Here is a 20,513-nt window from a genome sequence, read left to right on the forward strand (position 1 = left end):
ATGTATATGAGCAGTAGATGAGAATGTAGTATCAGTAGACAAAACATGAACCTGAACTAATAAGTTACTGTTCTCTCTTTTCAGCTATGTGACTGCCTCAAAAATGATACTCCTGTGTAAGGGTCTGCAGCGAATCACAGCCAGCCACCAGAGAGAAGCAAACGTAACCACAGGACATGTGATAGAGTTGATGGACACCCTATGTTCATCAATGGACAGAAAGTTCCACAGAATGGAATATAATCACGTGCTATCAGAAACCGCTGCCCTTGACCCCAGGTTTAAGAAGTTAGCCTTCAGTAATGCCAGAGCGATTGATGAGGCTCTTCAAAGAATAACCTCAGCAGCAGGGAGGGACAGCCCCAGCAGTCAGCTGGCTCAGGCACCAGGGCAACAGGAATAAGAGGGATCAGATGGAGCAGAAGCACCAGCAGTAGTGCCACAAATGTCTGCTGTTTGGATGCTGTTTGACGAGAGAGCAACTGGGGATGCAGCACGAAGGAATCCCTCAGCAGATGCCATAATGGAGGTCCGGTCCTATATGGAGGAGCCCCTCCTCCAAAGATCTGCAGATCTTCTGAGCTGGTGGAAGAACAAGGCCTCTGTCTACCCACGGCTTACTAAAGTCATGACAGGAAGACTCTGCATAGTGGCCACATTCGTTCCCTCTGAGAGGGTCTTCTCGAAAATGGGACAAATAATTACTGAGAGAAGAAACCGCATCAGCCCCTCGAAAGTGAGGCAGCTTGCATTTCTGAATGCAAATCTCTCATAAAAGCTAAATATGGTCAGCATTGCTGTGTGCTGCTGGTTATAACATGGCAATAAAGAAGAGAGAGAAAAGAGAGACCAGTTTAATGTTTTAAGTGGGATGCTGCAGTTTTGCACATTGTTATTTATTTTTCATTGATATGGTGCAATATTCTATTATGCTGTTCAGATTGTATTCGTTTTGAATGGTTAGATTTATATGCACTTTGTTTATATATATAGAATGCTATTAAACATTTGCATATATATAAGAAAGTTATACTTTAAATGCAAATGTTTAATAGCATTCTTTTTCATAACAAACCTATGCATTTGTAAATAGATTGTGGTTAAGGTAGAGTATGAATTCATTTAATAATTTAATTAGAATTGTTTAACACCAATCATAGTCAAACTATCGTAAACTGTTTGACTTGAAATATTTTTTTTAAAGAGCCGTTTGGGAGCCAAAAGAGCAAGCTCTTTTTGGTGAGCCGAGCCAAAAAGAGACGGAATGCCCATCGCTAGCGGACGCACGTCCGGTTTGCGTATGGTGTTTAGTGACTGTAAATTATTTTTATTCTTCTGTGGGTTTTATGGCAGACTACAACCCAAAAAGGTGTACTACCGCCACCAACTGGACGGGGTTGAGAAAAACAAGGTAAAAATACTACCCATACGTGATAGGAAAAACTAATTTAATCCACCCAAAATAAAACAATTAAAAAAACACATTGACCAAACCAAAATCCCTTCCTTCGAATCTGAATATCTCCCTTCTCAGGCTCGGTGACCTGAGAGGGTAGTAAAGGCTTGTGACAATACTCCATGCAACTCCTCCACGAGAAGTCTCCACCGCAACGACAGTGATATCTATTTTCCTGGACTTCCTCCACCTTGGCAGTGCCATTAATCAACATTGGCTATAAAGGTCACAAAGTCCACCTTCTTAACCTTTAACATATCTTGGTCCTGCTGCTGAAAAGCAACCCCTGCTTTTAAATCAAATCAAACATTTTCTTTGAAAGGCAATCCATGCAGCCTTCAGTGAAGGCCTATCCACCACCATGGACTCTTCAGGTGCACAATTCGAACCCTCAAACCTTATAACAGCCGCTGCATATGAAATGCTCTGGATAGCCCTGACTTTGGCCACCTCATTTCCTTTCACCCTTGTTGGGCATTCCATGGTTCCCACCACAATTGCAACATGAGTGACTAACTGTGCTGCTAGCAACAATTTTATTGTTTTTTTGCCAACCTTTACTGACACCTGTCATATTCAACGGGTGTTGTGCGTTTGTAAATTCATCAGTTATTCTCCACTCTGGCACACTCAAACGAGAGTACTCTAAAAATCGGTGTAGATAGTAAAAATGTATTTATGAACTCACTTCATAATCACAAATTATGTAAATGAGACTTACTGAGTCTGGCTTTAAACTTTAAAATACAACAACTTGCCTAGCTAACAGCTAAATGTTTGTTTTAGACTTTATAATTGAAATTATATTTTCAAGGCTTCAAATGTTGTCATGGAAAATATTTATGTTATTTTCAACAATCAATGAGCAACTTTGCTGGAAATCCAGTTGCATATAGAGCTAGCCAGCTTGTAGTCCTCAAAAACAGAAATGAGTTAGCATTTTCTGTCTTTGCTTTGTTGGCCATTTCTAATGGGGACAGAATGGGTTTTTGGGATATACACAGAAATGTTGGCTTAGGAGATCTAATATGTTGTATTCTATGAGATAATATCAGTCAGTTAACGTGACCTTTATGAATTAGGAAGCCTTTATGTGCTTGTTTTGATATATATCTATAGTACTAATACACAGTTATGGTACAACCCATTGCGCATTAAATGTGTAACGCAGCCTTTAAATGATGCTGTTTCTGTAATCTGTATGGTGCTGTGAGTGTGATGTTTCAGATAGACTGTAATGGCAGGTAATGCACCAGGATCTAATGCTGACAATGCACCATCTAAACGTGCAACCGTACAAGAATGCATTCACATCTGGCCTCGTGTAAAGATCAAACAACAGGTTAAGAGGAGTGTTTTAGCAGTCTCACAATAGATATCCATGAAGAATGAATAAAGCCAAGTCACGTGTAATAATATCACCACTCCACTCTTCCGGGTGTTGGCAGTCCGCTAACTGGGGTTGACTAGATGGGATACAGCTTTTGTCAAATTTGACTTTTCGTAGCAGGTTAGGAGAATTTACACAGCATGTTAGGATAATTAACGTAGCACGTTAGGAGAATTAGGTTAAGATTTGGAAAAAGGTCAGAGTTAACTAAAATGCCAAAATAAATACACTTTTGACAAAAGCTGTAGCCCTTCTAGCCATGACCTCTTACTGGGTGAAAGGTGATGAGAAGCGCTGCATACACCAAGAGCGGAGCAACAACACAAAACTACCGCAAGCGCCTTCCTCTACAGTCTAGTCTAGAAAATAGCCGCTACATTATTTGTTATTTTTGAATGGACGAGCGAAAACTTTTCTCATATCGCAATTAGCAGAATATCGCAAAATACTAAGGTGAGTTTGCTTGTCATGTTTGTGGGATAAAGCTGCCTCGATCGGACTGCAAACTGAAACTGACCTACATTCGAGCCGTGAAAACAATGCAACGGCCTCGGGGGCCAACTATTTTATAGCTAGCTAGTGCACTTGTTTCTGCAGTAAGTAGAACTGACTTGCTAGCTATGTTTCATCATATGGATATGTAGCCAGAATTTATATGGTAATCAATTGCTGAGCAATTGTGCTATAAGCGTGCTTATTAATGCGATTGGTACAAGGCTGGGCCGCCTCGGCAAAGATGGAATTTGATCTCGAATAATAAAAGTTGCATCTGGCCTGCGAGTCAAGCTAGCTGGGCAATTTTCATGTTTATGTGGAATTACTCTGATACTCCGATTTGGTTGTATGGTTTGTTAAACTTTGAAATCAATGGTTTTTGTTTGGCATACATTTTAAAGTGAAAAACCTGAGTCTCAGCGTAATTCCGTTACAATGGAATTGCCCAGCTACAAATTCTACAACCATCTTTGTAGATAATGACTACTGTAGTAGGGGAGATTGGGGTACATTGAGCCAAAGAGGTAGGTTGAGCCACCCTTGTTTCTAGGAAACCATAAACAACATTTATAATTTGACCAAATATGGAAAGAGTTGTAAGGAAGTTAACGTTAGGTCCAAAAAAACTGGAATTTCATCAAGTCACATTTTTTGGGAGGTTTCATGATGCTTGTATCTAAATCAAAGTAAATAATTTAAAGATTGTTCTATAAAAATGCAAACTCAACTCCATCATTCATTGAATCAGTTGAACCCTCTGATATTGCCAACTACTTTAATTATTTTTTTAATTTGCAATATTAGCAAACTTAGGCATGACATGCCAACAACAAACGCAGACAAGCATTGTAATTTTGAATTCCACAAAGAGAATGTGGAAGAGGAACAAATGATTGTTGTCTATCAACAATGACAAGCCACCGGGTTCTGACAACTTGGATTGAAAATGACTGAGGATAATAGCGGATGATATTGCCACTCCTATTTGTCATATCTTCAATCTAAGCCTACTAGAAAGTGTGTGCCCTCAAGCTTGGAGGAAGAATACTAAAGCCCCCTTTACTGGATCAAATAGCCGACCAATCAGCCTGTTACCAACCCTTAGTACACTTTGAGATTTTTTGGTTTTCGAATTAGAGGTTGATGCCTCTGGAATGTATACATTGATTGAGTAGGTTATTGTTATGGAGATTGTACTCTTATTAGAGAAACAGTGAGAAAGACAGTTCCTCAGTTTAGGGTTCTTTGATGTTGATGTTGATTGGAGATTAACAATGTTTGCAATTCTGTTCCATGTCACTCAGCTGGTATTATCCAATTAATTGTCCATTTATCCATACAAGATGTGATCTGGAAATAATAAATATGAATACAATGGCATCAATACTAAGATAAAGTACATTCATTTAGCAATAACAAACAAGATATACAGCTCTCATCTGTTATACTAAACCAATGACTGAAACGAAAATACAAGTGGCTAGCAACATCAGACTAACCAGCTAACAATGACAGGCGAAAATGTAGCTAAGAATGTTAGATAGCGAGCATAAACACGAGACACATAATGCTGTAATAATTACAAAAATATTCTTTAACGATTGACAACGTCGTCAGTAAAACAAGGGGAAAACATATACATTACTTACAGTTTTGGTTTTCACGCACAGTGATGAATAAATTCACCAGAAAGAAAATAATGTCCAAAACTGAGATTTGTGTTCACAGCAGTAGGTTGCCAGCTGCACTTAGCAATGAACTGAACACTCTGCCAGCTTGTGATAGCTGTGATGTCATCACTGAGTTGTTAAAGGGACAGGCTTTTTTACAGTGTTTGACTAGATACATGGCTATTTTGCAGTAAACAAATTGACAACAGACTTCAGCATGCTTATTGGGAAGCACAGCAGTTGCACACATGACTGATGATAAAACGTTTGTGGGGACTGTTTTGTTAGACTTTAGTGCGGCTTTTGACGTTATCGATCATAGTCTGCTTCTGGAAAAACATATGTGTTATGGCTTTACACCCCCTGCTGTAATGTGGATAAGCGAACACCGAGGGTGTAGTCCTCTCCAACATAATCCAGGTAGAATCAGGAATTCTCCAGGGCAGCTGTCTAGGCCCCTTACTTTTTTCAATCTTTACCAACGTCATGCCAGTGTGTCTATGTATGCGGATGACTGAACACTAAGGCAGGTAGCCTAGTGGTTAGAGCGTTGGGCCCGTAACCGGAAGGTTGCTGGATTGAATCCCTGAGCTGACAAGGTAAAAATCTGTCGTTCTGCCCCTGAGCAAAGCAGTTAACCCACTGTTCCCGGGCGCCGTGGATGTTGATTTAAGGCAGCCCCTTGCGCCTCTCAGATTCAGAGGGGTTGGGTTAAATGCGGAAGACACATTTCAGTTGTGTGCATTCAGTTGTACAACTGACTAGGTATCCCCCCTTTCCCTTACCCTTATACATGTCAGCTACTACAGTGACTGAAATTACTGCAACACTTAACAAAGAGCTGCAGTTAGTTTCAGAATGGGTGGCAAGGAATAAGTTAGTCCTAAATATTTAAAAAACTAAAAATTGTATTTGGGACAAATCATTCACTAAACCCTAAACCTCATCTAAATATTGTAATGAATAATGAGGAAATTGAGGTGACTAAACTGCTTGGAATAAACAGGCATGGCCGATTAATTAGGACCGATTTCAAGTTTTCATAACAATCGGTAATCAGCATTTTTGGATGCCGATTATGGCCGATTACATTGCAATCCACGAGGAGACTGCGTGGCAGGCTGACTACCTGTTATGCGAGTGCAGCAAGGAGCCAAGGTAAGTTACTAGCTAGTATTAAACGTATCTTATAAAAAACAATCAATCTTAACAAAGTCACTAGTTAACTACACATGGTTGATGATATTACTAGTTTAACTAGCTTGTCCTGCGTTGCATATAATCAATGCGATGCCTGTTAATTTATCATCGAATCACAGCCTACTTCGCCAAACGGGTTATGATTTAACAAAAACGCATAGGCGAAAAAAGCACAATCGTTGCACCATGTACCTAACCATAAACATCAATGCCTTAATTAAAATCAATACACAAGTATATATTTTTAGTTAAAAGAAATTAATGTTAGCAGGAAATATTAACTAGGGAAATTGTGTCACTTCTCTTGCGTTCAGTGCAAGCAAACTCAGGGTATATGCAGCAGTTTGGGCCGCCTGGCTCAGACCATTTCTTCCTAACAAAGACCGTAATTAATTTGACAGAATTTTACATAATTATGACATAACATTGAAGGTTGTGCAATGTAACAGCAATATAACAGAATTACGGTTCCGTATTTCACTGAAAGAATAAACGTTTTGTTTTCGAAATAATAGTTTCTGGATTTGACCATATTAATGACCTAAGGCTCGTATTTGTGTATGTTTATTATATTATAATTAAGTCTGTGATTTGCTATTTGATAGAGCAGTCTGACTGAGCGGTGGTAGGCAGCAGCAGGCATGTAAGCATTCAAACAGCACTTTACTGCATTTGCCAGCAGCTCTTAGCAGCGCTGTTTATGACTTCAAGCCTATCAACTCCCGAGATTAGGCTGGCAATACTAAAATGCCTACAAAAGTAACTACAACCTAAAACTTCGCAACTGGGAATATTGAAGACTCATGTTAAAAGGAACCACCAGCTTTCATATGTTCTCTTGTTCTGAGCAACGTTAGCTTTCTTTACATGACACATATTGCACTTTTACTTTCTTCTCCAACACTGTGTTTTTGCATTATTTAAACCAAATTGAACGTTTCATTATTTATTTGAGACTAAATTGATTTTATTTATGTATTATATTAAATTAAAAGTGTTCATTCAGTATTGTTGTAATTGTCATTTTATATATATATAAAAATCGGCCGATTAATCGGTATTGGCTTTTCTGGCCCCCAAATAATCGGTATCGGCGTTAAAAAATCATAATCGGTCAACCTCTACTCTCAAGATCCACCCTACCTTCCATGTATCCCTGATCAGTTCTAGTCCCATGTCTCCTCCTGCAGCAGCTCCTCCACCCCCCTAAGCTCATCGATGACCATCCTGCCTATACCGTCCGGCAGCTTTTGGACGTGCGCCGCCGGGGTCGTGGCTGGCAGTACCTGGTAGAATGGGAAGGCTACGAGCCTGAAGAACGCTGCTGGGTTCCCCGCTATCATATTCTGGACCACTTCCTCTTACGTGCTTTCTATACCTCACACCCAGATAAGGCTGGTTGGGCACCAGTTGGCGCCCGTAGAGGGGGGGTACTGTTACATCTGTGCCTGCCACGCCCTCTACTGCTCATCCTGTGTCTCCCTAACCTTCCGCCACTCCCCCAGTGCTCTCGCCCTCTTTCTCTGTGTGTGTGTGATTGTGTGGGTGGAGACAGGTGTGCTGGAGGCAGAGCAGATCCCCACCAGCTGCAACCTGTTCCATAATCAAGACCTCTACAAATACTCAGCCCTGCGACTTCCACTCTGCCAGATTGTAACCTCTGCTCATTCGGTCTGCGTTTTTAACCGTTTGTTCCTGCATAGATCCTGTTTTTGTGTTGTGCCTGTTTTCCTTCGCCTGATGATGTTTTCCTCTCCGCTACAGTTCTGTCCGCTCTGACTCTGGCCCCTGTCTCCAGTCCCACGTCTCGCCAGTCCTGCTACCCTGTCCTGGACCCCCCCCCCCCCCCCCCACTCTACTGCTTCCTTGAATTCCTCTCCAGACCTGCTTTCCCAGCCCCAACTCCCCTCGCTCCAGCCTCAGCACCTGGCTCCCTGCAACCCGCCCGAGCTTTCCCTGGCCTGCACCCCATCTTCCCCGTTTTTCAATAAATACCTTGGTTACATTATCCCAGTCTCCTCGTCTGAGTCTGCTCTTGGGTCCGTGTAATAGTAAGTGCCTTAATGTGTTTGGACTCCAGGAAGAGTAGCTGCTGCCTCAGTTGGGGTCTCTATAAGCTTCAGTATGAGGTCTGAAACCTAGCATGAAAGTGCATCCTTGTAGCTGTGTGGGCTAATATAGTAAATGTTTACCTTGGAGTAAATTGAGCCAATGGCAAGTTGAGCAAATAAAAAATAAAAATAATTCAGGCGTAACGCAATGCATTATTGCAAGGGTGACTTGACTTGACAAAATATTTAATGGCCTTTGAATGGGATATGGTCGTAGATGCCTGGCACACCAGTTTGAGTGAGTCAAGAACTGCAACACTAGGGCTTCCCGAGGGGCGCAGCGGTCTGAGGCGTTACTACAGGCCCGGGTTCATTCCTGGGCTGTGCCACAACCGGCCGTGGCCGGGAGTCCCATAGGACGGTGCACAATTGGCCCAGCGTCGTCCGGGTTAGAGGAGGGTTTGGCCGGTGGGGCTTTACTTGTCTCATCGCACTCTAGCGACTCCTTGTGGTGGGCCGGGTGTCTGCGGGCCGACACCGGTCGCCAGTTGAAGAGTGTTTCCTCCGACACATTGGTTAAGGAGTGATGTTAGGCAGGTGATGTTTTGAAGAGCGCATGACTCCACCTTCGCCTCTCCCGAGCCTGTTGGAAAGTTGCAGCTTTAAGACAATATTTCGAAAAAGAGGATCAAAGAAAAAAATATACAAAAAAGAACTGCAACGCTGCTGGGTTTTTAACGCTCAACAGTTTCCCGTCTGTATCAAGAGTGGTCCACCACCCAAAGCACATCCAGTCAACTTGACAAAGCATTGGAGTCAACATGGGCCAGCATCTCTGTTGAACGCTTTCGACACCTTGTGGAGTCCATTCCCCATTGAAGTGAGGCTCTTCTGAGGGCAAAGGGGGGTGCAACTCAATATTAAGAAGGTGTTCCTAATTTTTGTATACTCAGTGTTTAGAGCAGTGGTATTCAACTCTTACCCTACAAGATCTGAAGCCTACTGGTTTTCTGTTCTACCTGATAATGAATTGCACCCACCTGATGTCCCAGGGCTAAATCAGTCCTTGATCAAATCAAATTTTATTGGTCACATGCAGATGTTAATGCGAGTGTAGCAAAATGCTTATAATACATTAAAAAAACTAAATACTGCATAGTTTCCTAAGGACTCGAAGCGAGGCGACCATCTGTTGGCGCCATCTTGCAATGAAAAAATGCAGGGGAACTGGCTTCGATGTCCAGAGTTGAGTGTGAGGGGTATAGAGAATCAATGTACCATCTAAACCACTGTGAAATATTTTCAATAACCAAAAATATTGTATTTTCAGCTATTTGAAGCTGGTGTACAAAACCGAAAGTAAAAGACACAAATCTAAACTTAAGAATGGGAAGCATAGAAATAGCCCACATAGAACATATCTACTGCTTCTTAGACTTGCTTTGAATGAGAACGACAGAACTCACATTGAATTTGGTTAGGTTGCCCAAAAAGTTACATTTTGCAGCTTAAAAATGTGCTTAAAGTGATTAAATGCTAAAAAAAAGATGTGTTTAGAAAATAAAGATAGACATGGTTTTAAAAGGTTGTGGTATTATTTCATTCGGTACAGAAATGTGTAGGTGCTTTAATTCACCCTGTCCTGCAGCTCAACTTACCCCATGGTATGTGGTGCCAAGAGATCACTTTTTGTGTGACAAACTATGTTTTCAAAACTGTTTACATTAATTCTGATTATTTCTAGGGATACACAACATCCTGAAATATATATTTTTTAGAAAGAATACTATATTTCCCTTGAAAAATGCCTCAATTTACCCCACTCTCCCGTACAGTTAGCATGGTCCAAGATCCAAGATAAAAAAAAATGTAATCTAAAAGTTAGACAAAAGTGGAGGATTGTCCAGTCGACACTTGGATTCCTGGAGTCTACCAGGCTAGGGGACAGTAGGTCTATGGCTAACCAGGTGTTTTGGTAATGTAGGTGACAACATGTCTAACCAAGTGTTTTGGTGGTGTAGGTGACATGGCTAACCAAGTGTTTTGGTGGTGTAGGTGACAACATGGCTAACCAGGTTTTTGGGTGGTGTAGGTGACAACATGGCTAACCAGGTTTTTGGGTGCTATAGGGGACAGCATGGCTAACCAGGTGTTTTGGTGCTGTAGGGGACAACATGGCTTACCAGGTGTTTTGGTGGTGTAGGTGACAACATGGCTAAACAAGTTTTTTGGTGCTGTAGGGGACAACATGGCTAAACAGGTTTTTTTGGTGCTGTAGATGACAACATGACTAACCAGGTGTTTTGGTGCTTGTAATGGGGAAATCTAAGATGACTGAAGTTAATGTCACGTCCTGACCAGTAAAAGAGGTTGTTTGTTATTGTGGTTTGGTCAGGGCGTGGCAGGGGGTGTTTGTTTAGAGTGTTTCGGGGTTTGTTGGGCTATGTTCTTGTTAGTCTATTTCTATGTTAGTTCTGGTATGTCTATTTCTATGTGGTGTTTATTGGGTTGACCTTCAATTGGAAGCAGCTGCTCCTCGTTGCTTCTAATTGAAGGTCCTATTTAAGAGGGGTGTTTTTTCTATGGGATTTGTGGGTAGTTGTTTTGTGTTCGTGCACCTGACGGGACTGTTTAGTGTCGTTTGTTGTTTTTGTATACGTGTTTCTTTTTGTTTTCCTTCTTTAATAAAATAAGAAGATGAGTTTACATGTTCCCGCTGCGTTTTGGTCCAATCCCTACGACACCCGTGACAGTTAATATTTAGTTTAGAGTAATCTACACATGTCACGCCCTGACCATAAAGAGCCCTCGGGGTTCTCTATGGTGTTTTAGGTCAGGGCGTGACTAGGGGGGTTTCTAGGTATTATATTTCTATGTTGGCGTGTGTGTATGGTTCCCAATTGGAGGCAGCTGATAATAGTTACCTCTAATTGGGGATAATACTTAGTGTGTCCTTTTTCCCACCTGCTAGCTGGGAAATTGTTTTGTATGAGTGCCTATGTGCGCTACTGTCACGTCCTGACCAGTAGAGGGGGTAGTTGGGTCAGGACGTGGCAGCAGGGAGTGTGTTTTTTATTGTTTCATTGATTTTGGCCGTGTGACTTCCAATCAAGCACAGCTGTAGAGGGTTGTGGTTGATTGGGAGTCACACATAAGTTGCCTACGTTTCCTTTGTGTTTCGTGGGTAATTGTTCTTGTCATTGTGCTTGTCATTGTGGTTGCACCTGACAGGACTGTGTTGGCTGTCAGTTTTGTTGTTTTTGTAAATTGTATAGTGTTCGTGTAATTAAATATGACGAACCCTAACTCCGCCGCATTTTGGTCCACTTCTTCCTCAGACAGCCGTTACAGCTACGTATTTCACGATCGTTATATCTTTGTTGTTTTGGAAGTTTCACTATCATTAAAATGAGAAACTCTACTCATGCTGCGCCTTGGTCCAATTATTCATACGATGGTTGTGACAACACAATGGTTAGCATATTGGATTTTCTGTTTTGTGACATTCAAGGTGCGGGTTGATGGTCAATAGACATGATGCTGAATTATTATTATTTTAATTGTTTTATCCCCGGTCCCGCAGGAGGCCTTTTGCCTTTTAGTAGGCCATCATTGTAAATAATAATTTGTTCTTAATTGACTTGCCTAGTTAAATAAAGGTTAAATAAAATATCAAAAAATATGTATTATTCTCATATTTGTCGATAGTGCATAATGCCAGACTGGAGGACACGCTGATATTTCACTGTTGTATGGTATTGATGACATCCTGTGGACCCTGTGATTCAGTAGCAGCTGACAAAGTTGTTTGTTTTGACTTCCTACAAGCCTCTCAGGCTGCTGTTTCCAGAACATTTGGTGCTGTCTGATTAGGACATTAAAGGACTGTCTCCAAGAGGCCAGTTAGACATTTTCTCTGCTTCAATGCTGGGTGGTGTCTCCCTGTTGCAACTTGTAATAAACAGGAATGATTTTAAATTGTCTTCATCTGCGACTGCTCTTCTCTTTTGTTCACCTGGAAATTCCTTTTACAGTGTTGTAGGTGACAACATGGCTAACCAGGTGTTTTGGTATTGTAGGTTACAACATGGCTAACCAGGTGTTTTGGTATTGTAGGTTACAACATGGCTAACCAGGTGTTTTGGTATTGTAGGTTACAACATGGCTAACCAGGTGTTTTGGTATTGTAGATGACAACATGGCTAACCAGGTGTTTTGGTATTGTAGGTGACAACATGGCTAACCAGGTGTTTTGGTATTGTAGGTGACAACATGGCTAACCAGGTGTTTTGGTATTGTAGGTGACAACATGGCTAACCAGGTGTTTTGGTATTGTAGGTTACAACATGGCTAACCAGGTGTTTTGGTATTGTAGATGACAACATGGCTAACCAGGTGTTTTGGTATTGTAGGTTACAACATGGCTAACCAGGTGTTTTGGTATTGTAGATGACAACATGGCTAACCAGGTGTTTTGGTATTGTAGGTGACAACATGGCTAACCAGGTGTTTTGGTATTGTAGGTGACAACATGGCTAACCAGGTGTTTTGGTATTGTAGGTGACAACATGGCTAACCAGGTGTTTTGGTATTGTAGGTTACAACATGGCTAACCAGGTGTTTTGGTATTGTAGGTGACAACATGGCTAACCAGGTGTTTTGGTATTGTAGGTGACAACATGGCTAACCAGGTGTTTTGGTATTGTAGGTTACAACATTGCTAACCAGGTGTTTTGGTATTGTAGGTGACAACATGGCTAACCAGGTGTTTTGGTATTGTAGGTGACAACATGGCTAACCAGGTGTTTTGGTATTGTAGGTTACAACATGGCTAACCAGGTGTTTTGGTATTGTAGGTGACAACATGGCTAAACAGGTGTTTTGGTGCTGTAGGGGACAACATGGCTAACCAGGTGTTTTGGTATTGTAGGTGACAACATGGCTAACCAGGTGTTTTGGTATTGTAGGTGACAACATGGCTAACCAGGTGTTTTGGTGCTGTAGGGGACAACATGGCTAACCAGGTGTTTTGGTATTGTAGGTTACAACATGGCTAACCAGGTGTTTTGGTATTGTAGGTGACAACATGGCTAAACAGGTGTTTTGGTGCTGTAGGGGACAACATGGCTAACCAGGTGTTTTGGTATTGTAGGTGACAACATGGCTAACCAGGTGTTTTGGTGCTGTAGGGGACAACATGGCTAACCAGGTGTTTTGGTATTGTAGGTGACAACATGGCTAACCAGGTGTATTGGTATTGTAGGTGACAACATGGCTAACCAGGCGTTTTGCTATTGTAGTTGACAAAATGGCTAACCAGGTGTTTTGGTATTGTAGGTGACAACATGGCTAACCAGGTGTTTTGGTATTGTAGGTTACAACATGGCTAACCAGGTGTTTTGGTGCTGTAGGGGACAACATGGCTAACCAGGTGTTTTGGTATTGTAGGTGACAACATGGCTAACCAGGTGTATTGGTATTGTAGGTGACAACATGGCTAACCAGGCGTTTTGCTATTGTAGTTGACAAAATGGCTAACCAGGTGTTTTGGTATTGTAGGTGACAACATGGCTAACCAGGTGTTTTGGTATTGTAGGTTACAACATGGCTAACCAGGTGTTTTGGTATTGTAGTTGACAAAATGGCTAACCAGGCGTTTTGGTATTGTAGGCGACAACATGGCTAACCAGGTGTTTTGGTATTGTAGGTGACAACATGGCTAACCAGGTGTTTTGGTGCTGTAGGTGACAACATGGCTAACCAGGTGTTTTGGTATTGTAGGCGACAACATGGCTAACCAGGTGTTTTGGTGCTGTAGGTGACAACATGGCTAACCAGGTGTTTTGGTGCTGTAGGTGACAACATGGCTAACCAGGTGTTTTGGTGCTGTAGGTGACAACATGGCTAACCAGGTGTTTTGGTGCTGTAGGTGACATGACCAACCAGGTGTCAGAGTTCCCCACTGAGCGGACGTTCCAGTACCAGCATAGCCTGCCTCCTCTCCCTGTACCGTCTCTAGAGGGGAGCCTTGCCAAGTACCTGGATGCAGGTGAGATGCCAGCTGCATGTGTGACAGAGAAGCGCCGTTAGCATGGACCCTGGACAAAAATGTGTCTAGTTACTGAAATGTCTGTGTATTTTCCAGTGCGGCCGTTTGCTACGGAGGAGGAGTACCAGGTGACTGCGGCCGTAGTGAAGAGGTTTGGAGAGGGCATCGGCAAAGACCTGCACCAAAAACTACTGCAGAGAGCCAGGACACGCAGGAACTGGGTACACACACTCAACTAGAGGTCGACCGATTATGATTTTTCAATGCCGATACCGATTATTGGAGGGCCAAAAAAAAGCCGATACCGGTTAATCGGCCGATTATTTGTAATAATGACAATTACAACAATACTGAATGAACAATGAACACTTTTATTTTAACTTAATATAATACATCAATAAAATCAATTTAGTCTCAAATAAATAATGAAACATGTTTAATTTGGTTTAAATAATGCAAAAACAAAGTGTTGGAGAAGAAAGAAAAAGTGCAATATGTGCAATGTAAAAAAGCTAACGTTTAAGTTCCTTGCTCACAACATGAGAACATATGAAAGCTGGTGGTTCCTTTTAACATGAGTCTTCAATATTGCCAGGTAAGAAGTTTTAGGTTGTAGTTATTGTAGGACTATTTCTCTCTATTCCATTTGTATTTCATATACCTTTGACTATTGGATGTTCAAATAGGTACTTTAGTATTGCTAGCCTTATCTCGGGAGTTGATAGGCTTGAAGCCATAAACAGCGCAATGCTTGAAGCATTGCGAAGAGATGCAGGGAAACGCAGGAAAGTGCTGTTTGAATGAATGCTTACGAGCCTGCTGCTGCCTACTACCGCTCAGTCAGACTGTCAGTCAGACTATCAAATCATAGACTTAATTATAATATAATAATACAGAAATACGAGCCTTAGGTCATTAATATGGTCAATTCCGGAAACTATCATTTAGAAAACAAAACGTTTATTCTTTCAGTGAAATACGGAACGGGTGGCATTGCACAACCTTCAATGTTATGTCATAATTATGTAAAATTCTGGAAAATTAGTTCGCAACGAGCCAGGCCGCCCAAACTGTTGCATATACCCTGACTCTGCATGCAATGAACGCAAGAGAAGTGACACAATTTGCCTAGTTAATATTGCCTGCTAACATGAATTTATTTTAACTAAATATGCAGGTTTAAAAAAATATACTTCTGTGTATTGATTTTAAGAAAGGCATTGATGCTTATGGTTAGGTACATTCGTGCAACGATTGTGCTTTTTTCGCAAATGCACTTTTGTTAAATCATCCCCCGTTTGGTGAAGTTGGCTGTCTTTGTTAGGAAGAAATGGTCTTCACACAGTTCGCAACGAGCCAGGCGGCCCAAACTGCTGTATATACCCTGACTCTGTTGCACAGAACGCAAGAGAAGTGACACAATTTCCCTAGTTAAAAGAAATTCATGTTAGCAGGCAATATTAACTAAATATGCAGGTTTAAAAATATATACTTGTGTATTGATTTTAAGAAAGGCATTGATGTTTATGGTTAGGTACACATTGGTGCAACGACAGTGCTTTTTTCGCGAATGCGCTTGTTAAATCACTTGTTTGGCAAAGTAGGCTGTGATTCAATGATAAATTAACAGGCACCGCATTGATTATATGCAACGCATGACAAGCTAGATAAACTAGTAATATCATCAACCATGTGTAGTTAACTAGTGATTATGTTAAGATTGATTGTTTTATATAAGATAAGTTTAATGCTAGCTAGCACCTTACCTTGGCTCCTTGCTGCACTCGCATAACAGGTAGTCAGCCTGCCACGCAGTCTCCTCGTGGAGTGCAATGTAATCTGCCATAATCGGTGTCCAAAAATGCTGATTACCGATTGTTATGAAAACTTGTAATCGGTCCTAATTAATCGGCCATTCCGATTAATCGGTTGACCTCTACACTCAACACACAACACACTGCACAGCTATAACCTGTGGGAACTGGTCACACACCATGCTCGACCCTGAGCAACTGCGAAAAGGAATCTTTGAGTGTTTTAAATACTGCAGTCATTATGGTGTCTCCCTGCAGTGTTTCATCTTTATTCTGTGTGTCTGTTTTCCTGCAGTTGGAGGAGTGGTGGTTGAATGCAGCCTATCTGGAATTGCGTTACCCCTCCCAGTTGAATGTGAACTTCGGAGGTCCTGCACCCTACCTAGAGCACTGCTGGCCCCCTACAGAGGGAGTACAGCTACAGAGGAATAGCATAAGCATGTGGCACACTCTACAGTACTGGGACCTGCTTCGCACGTAAGATACTCACATTGAGTGTACAAAACATGCTTTTTCCATGACATAGACTGACCAGGTGAATCCAGGTGAAAGCTATAATCACTTATTGATGTCACCTGTTAAATCCACTTCAATCAGTGTATATGAAGGGTAGGAGACAGGTTAAAGAAGGATGTTAAACCTTGAGATAATTGAGACATGGATTGTGTGTGTGTGTCATTCAGAGGTTGAATGGGCTTAGATAAAATATTTAAGTGCCTTTTGAACGGGGGAGTCAACATAGGCCAGCATCCCTGTGGAACGCTTTCGACACCTTGTAGAGTCCATGCTTCAATGAATTGAGGCTGTTCTGAGGGCAAAAGGGCGTGCAACTCAATATTAGGAAGGTGTTCCTAATGTTTTGTACACTCTGTGTATATATATATATATATATACATTAAGGTAACACACGCATCACAACTACTGCTACGATTGCAAAATAATGCACAATTTAAACACTTGCCCTCCAATCCCCCTCTTCCCCAAAACACGTATAAATATTGAACTATAAATTGTGCCTTCGTGTATTATAGTTGTTTAAAATATTTATTCTATTCTACTGAGCCAGCTACTTTATGTTCATATTATTATATTTTATTTCTTATTGTTGTTTCATTGTCGAGAAGGAACCTGCAACTAAGCATTTAGTTGGACGGTGTATATGTACCTTGTGTATCCCTAAACACACACGTTCAGTACACACTCTCTGACTGTGTGGTCCCTGCCAGGGAGAGGCTGGACCCTCATAAAGCTGGTAATGTGGTGTTGGATATGGACCAGTTCAGAATGCTGTTCTGTACATGTAAAGTTCCTGGAGTCACCAAGGATACCATCATCAACTACTTTAAGACAGGTAGGTGACCCCCCCCCTGACTCCGCCATGCAATATGATGTTTGTGTTTTGTTTTTGTGTGTAGTACTCTGTGTTATTTATTTAGGTGTGTGTGTGTGTGTGTGTGTGTGTGTGTGTGTGTGTGTGTGTGTGTGTGTGTGTGTGTGTGTGTGTGTGTGTGTGTGTGTGTGTGTGTGTTTTCCATGTGTGTGTGGATGTGTGTATTGATTACTTTACGACATGGTCAGTCAATCTGGAAAATTTCAAGAACGTTGAACGTTTCTTCAAGTGCAGTCACAAAAACCATCAAGCGCTATGATGAACTGGCTCATGAGGACCGCCACAGAAAATGAAGACCCAGAGTTACCTCTGTTGCAGAGGATAAGTTCATTAGAGTTACCAGCCTCAGAAAATGCAGCCCAAATAATGCTTCACGAAGTTCAAGTAGCAGACTCATCTCAACATCAACTGTTCAGAGGAAACTGTGTGAATCAGGCCTTCATGGTCGAATTGCTGCAAATAAACCACTACTAAAGGACACCAATAATAAGAAGAGACTTGCTTGGGCCAATATACACGAGCAATGGACATAAAACCGGTGGAAATCTGTCCTTTGGTCTGATGAGTCCAGATTTGAGATTTTTGGTTCCAACCGCCGTGTCTTTGTGAGACGCAGAGTAGGTGAACAGATGATCTCTGTATGTGCGGTTCCCACTGTGAAGCATGGAGGAGGAGGTGTGATTGTGTGGGGGTGCTTTGCTGGTAACACTCAGTGATTTATTTAGAATTCAAGGCACACTTAACCAGCATGGCTACCACAGCATTCTGCATCGATACGCCATCCCATCTGGTTTGACTATCATTTGTTTTTCAAAAGGACAATGACCGAACACATCAGGACAATGACCCAAAATAAGGGCTATTTGACTAAGGAGAGTGATGGAGTGCTGCATCAGATGACCTGGCCTCCACAATCACCCGACCTAACCCAATTTAGATGGTTTGGGATCAGTTGGACCGCAGAGTGAAGGAAAAGCAGCCAACAAGTGCTCAACATATTTGGGAACTCCTTTAAGACTGTTGTAAAAGCATTCCTCATGAAGCTAGTTGAGAGAATGCCAAGAGTGTGCAAAGCTGCCATCAAGGCAAGGAGTGGCTACTTTGAAGAATCTCAAATATAAAATATAGGTTGATTTGTTTAACACTTTTTTGGTTAGCGCATGATTCCATATGTGTTATTTCATAGTTTTGATGTCTTCACTATTATTCTACAATGTAGAAAATTGTAAAATTAAACTAAAACCCTGGAATGAGTAGATGTGTCCAAACTTTTGACTGGTACTGTATGTATTGATGTTTTTTCTGTGTGTGTTGTAGAGAGCGAGGGTCCATGCCCCTCCCATGTGGTGGTGATGTGTAAGGGGCGTTTCTTCTCGTTTGATGCAGTGTGTGATGGACACATTCTTAACCCTCCAGAGCTGCTCAGGTATTCTGGCCAGTGGATATTTAGGTATGTTGTATTTGTGTGCATCTGCATATATTTGCATGTATTTATGTGCCTTTGTGTGTGTGTGTGTGTGTGTGTGTGTGTGTGTGTGTGTGTGTGTGTGTGTGTGTGTGTGTGTGTGTGTGTGTGTGTGTGTGTAGGCAGCTGACCCATGTGAAGCAGTGTTGTGAAGGGGAGCCAGCGGGAGAGGGTGTCGCTGCTCTCACCTCAGAGGAGAGGACACGCTGGGCTAAGGTGTGTGTGAAGTTGGCTGTATAGAATGGACATCACCATGCCCTAAACCGCTCTCCCGCTCTCTCGCTCTCTCGCTCTCTCGCTCTCGCTCTCTCTCTCGCTCTCTCTGTGTCTGTAGGCCAGGGAGTATCTGATAGGTATAGATCCAGCCAATAAGACGATCTTAGAGACCATCCAAAGCAGTCTGTTTGTGGTCTCACTGGACGATGCTAAACCCTACGCTACTGCAGAGAACTACACACCGGTATGTACACACACACACACACCACAGGCATCCATACCATCCTTAGTATGGTATAATCTGACCTTTGGCCTTTGCCCCCAGGTGACCCGGGAAGCGCTGACAGGAGACCCCACCATCCGCTGGGGAGACAAGTCCTACAACTCCATCTCCTTCGCTGACGGAACCTTCGGATCCAATTGTGACGTGTGTTACTGTTTTGTAGAGAGAGAGATGATTTGAAATAACAATACTCCTCTGTTAGCAGTAGTGTAATGATGTTTTGTTGTGAGTGTGCTCCTATGTATGGTAATTGCTGGTGTTTGTTGCAGCATGCCCCCTACGATGCCATGGTGCTGGTAACTCAGGGTTACTATGTGGATCAGCAGCTCAAAGCTACAGACGGCAAGTGGAAGGTAAATACTGTTTCTATTGAACTTATTTTCAGTGACTGTGTATCTTGTTTGTCCTTAATTCTAAGTGCCTTACTGGCCTGCTAAACCGGACGCATAAGTATTGCTGAGTGTGAGACACTCCTGTTAATTTCAGTGAAACCTGGGCGTAAGCATGCTGGCTCAGCATAAAACTACAATCTGGTTCTATTTAGAAGATTTTACGCCATAGCTCACACCTAAGAACAACAGGATATGCTATTATGCTTCCATGTATCAGGTAATAAACAGGTTCATTTCACTGTGAGTAAGCAACAGTATCATTTGTATTGTGTGTGTCTATGTAGGGCTCTGAGACAGTGCGGCCTATGCCTCTTCCTGAAGAGTTGGTCTTCACTGTGGATGACAGAGTCAGGAGTGACGTTGCACATGCCAAGCAACAGTACTTCGAGACTGTGAGCACACACACACACACACACACACACACACACACACACACACACACACAAATACACACACACATTCATGACTCTGCATCTCCCTGGTCGTCAGATTGGACCATCGCAGGTGTTGTGTTGATCACAAACACACCCTCACAGGCCCTTACACTCCCCACCACACACACACAACTCTAATCTGTGTGTGATATCTGGTTTGACAGACACCTGTGTGTGTGTCTCCAGACTCAGGACTTGCAGGTGGTGT

The 20,513-nt window shown here is 42.1% G+C and overlaps 1 protein-coding gene across 2 annotated transcripts in view; it reads left to right on the top strand.

Moving 5' to 3' along the window:
* Nucleotides 1-2,973: 2,973 nt before the first annotated feature.
* The window catches only part of LOC115177235 (peroxisomal carnitine O-octanoyltransferase), a 22,399-nt gene continuing 4,859 nt past the window's right edge, over nucleotides 2,974-20,513 (top strand). Inside the window, exons 1-12 of one of the 2 annotated variants that reach the window (XM_029737829.1) lie at nucleotides 2,974-3,299; nucleotides 14,192-14,311; nucleotides 14,408-14,532; nucleotides 16,421-16,602; nucleotides 17,352-17,476; nucleotides 18,833-18,941; nucleotides 19,103-19,196; nucleotides 19,315-19,440; nucleotides 19,522-19,623; nucleotides 19,749-19,832; nucleotides 20,156-20,263; nucleotides 20,492-20,513. The exon at nucleotides 20,492-20,513 is cut by the window's right edge and continues 109 nt beyond it. In XM_029737829.1, the coding sequence (XP_029593689.1) occupies nucleotides 14,197-14,311; nucleotides 14,408-14,532; nucleotides 16,421-16,602; nucleotides 17,352-17,476; nucleotides 18,833-18,941; nucleotides 19,103-19,196; nucleotides 19,315-19,440; nucleotides 19,522-19,623; nucleotides 19,749-19,832; nucleotides 20,156-20,263; nucleotides 20,492-20,513 (1,192 nt within the window). In that variant the 5' untranslated portion in view covers nucleotides 2,974-3,299; nucleotides 14,192-14,196. The remainder of the gene's footprint in view (nucleotides 3,300-14,191; nucleotides 14,312-14,407; nucleotides 14,533-16,420; nucleotides 16,603-17,351; nucleotides 17,477-18,832; nucleotides 18,942-19,102; nucleotides 19,197-19,314; nucleotides 19,441-19,521; nucleotides 19,624-19,748; nucleotides 19,833-20,155; nucleotides 20,264-20,491) is intronic. The other variant, XM_029737830.1, reaches the window with a different exon arrangement.

The sequence above is a fragment of the Salmo trutta genome, chromosome 37 (assembly GCF_901001165.1).
Source record: "Salmo trutta chromosome 37, fSalTru1.1, whole genome shotgun sequence".
Taxonomy (NCBI): Eukaryota; Metazoa; Chordata; class Actinopteri; order Salmoniformes; family Salmonidae; genus Salmo; species Salmo trutta.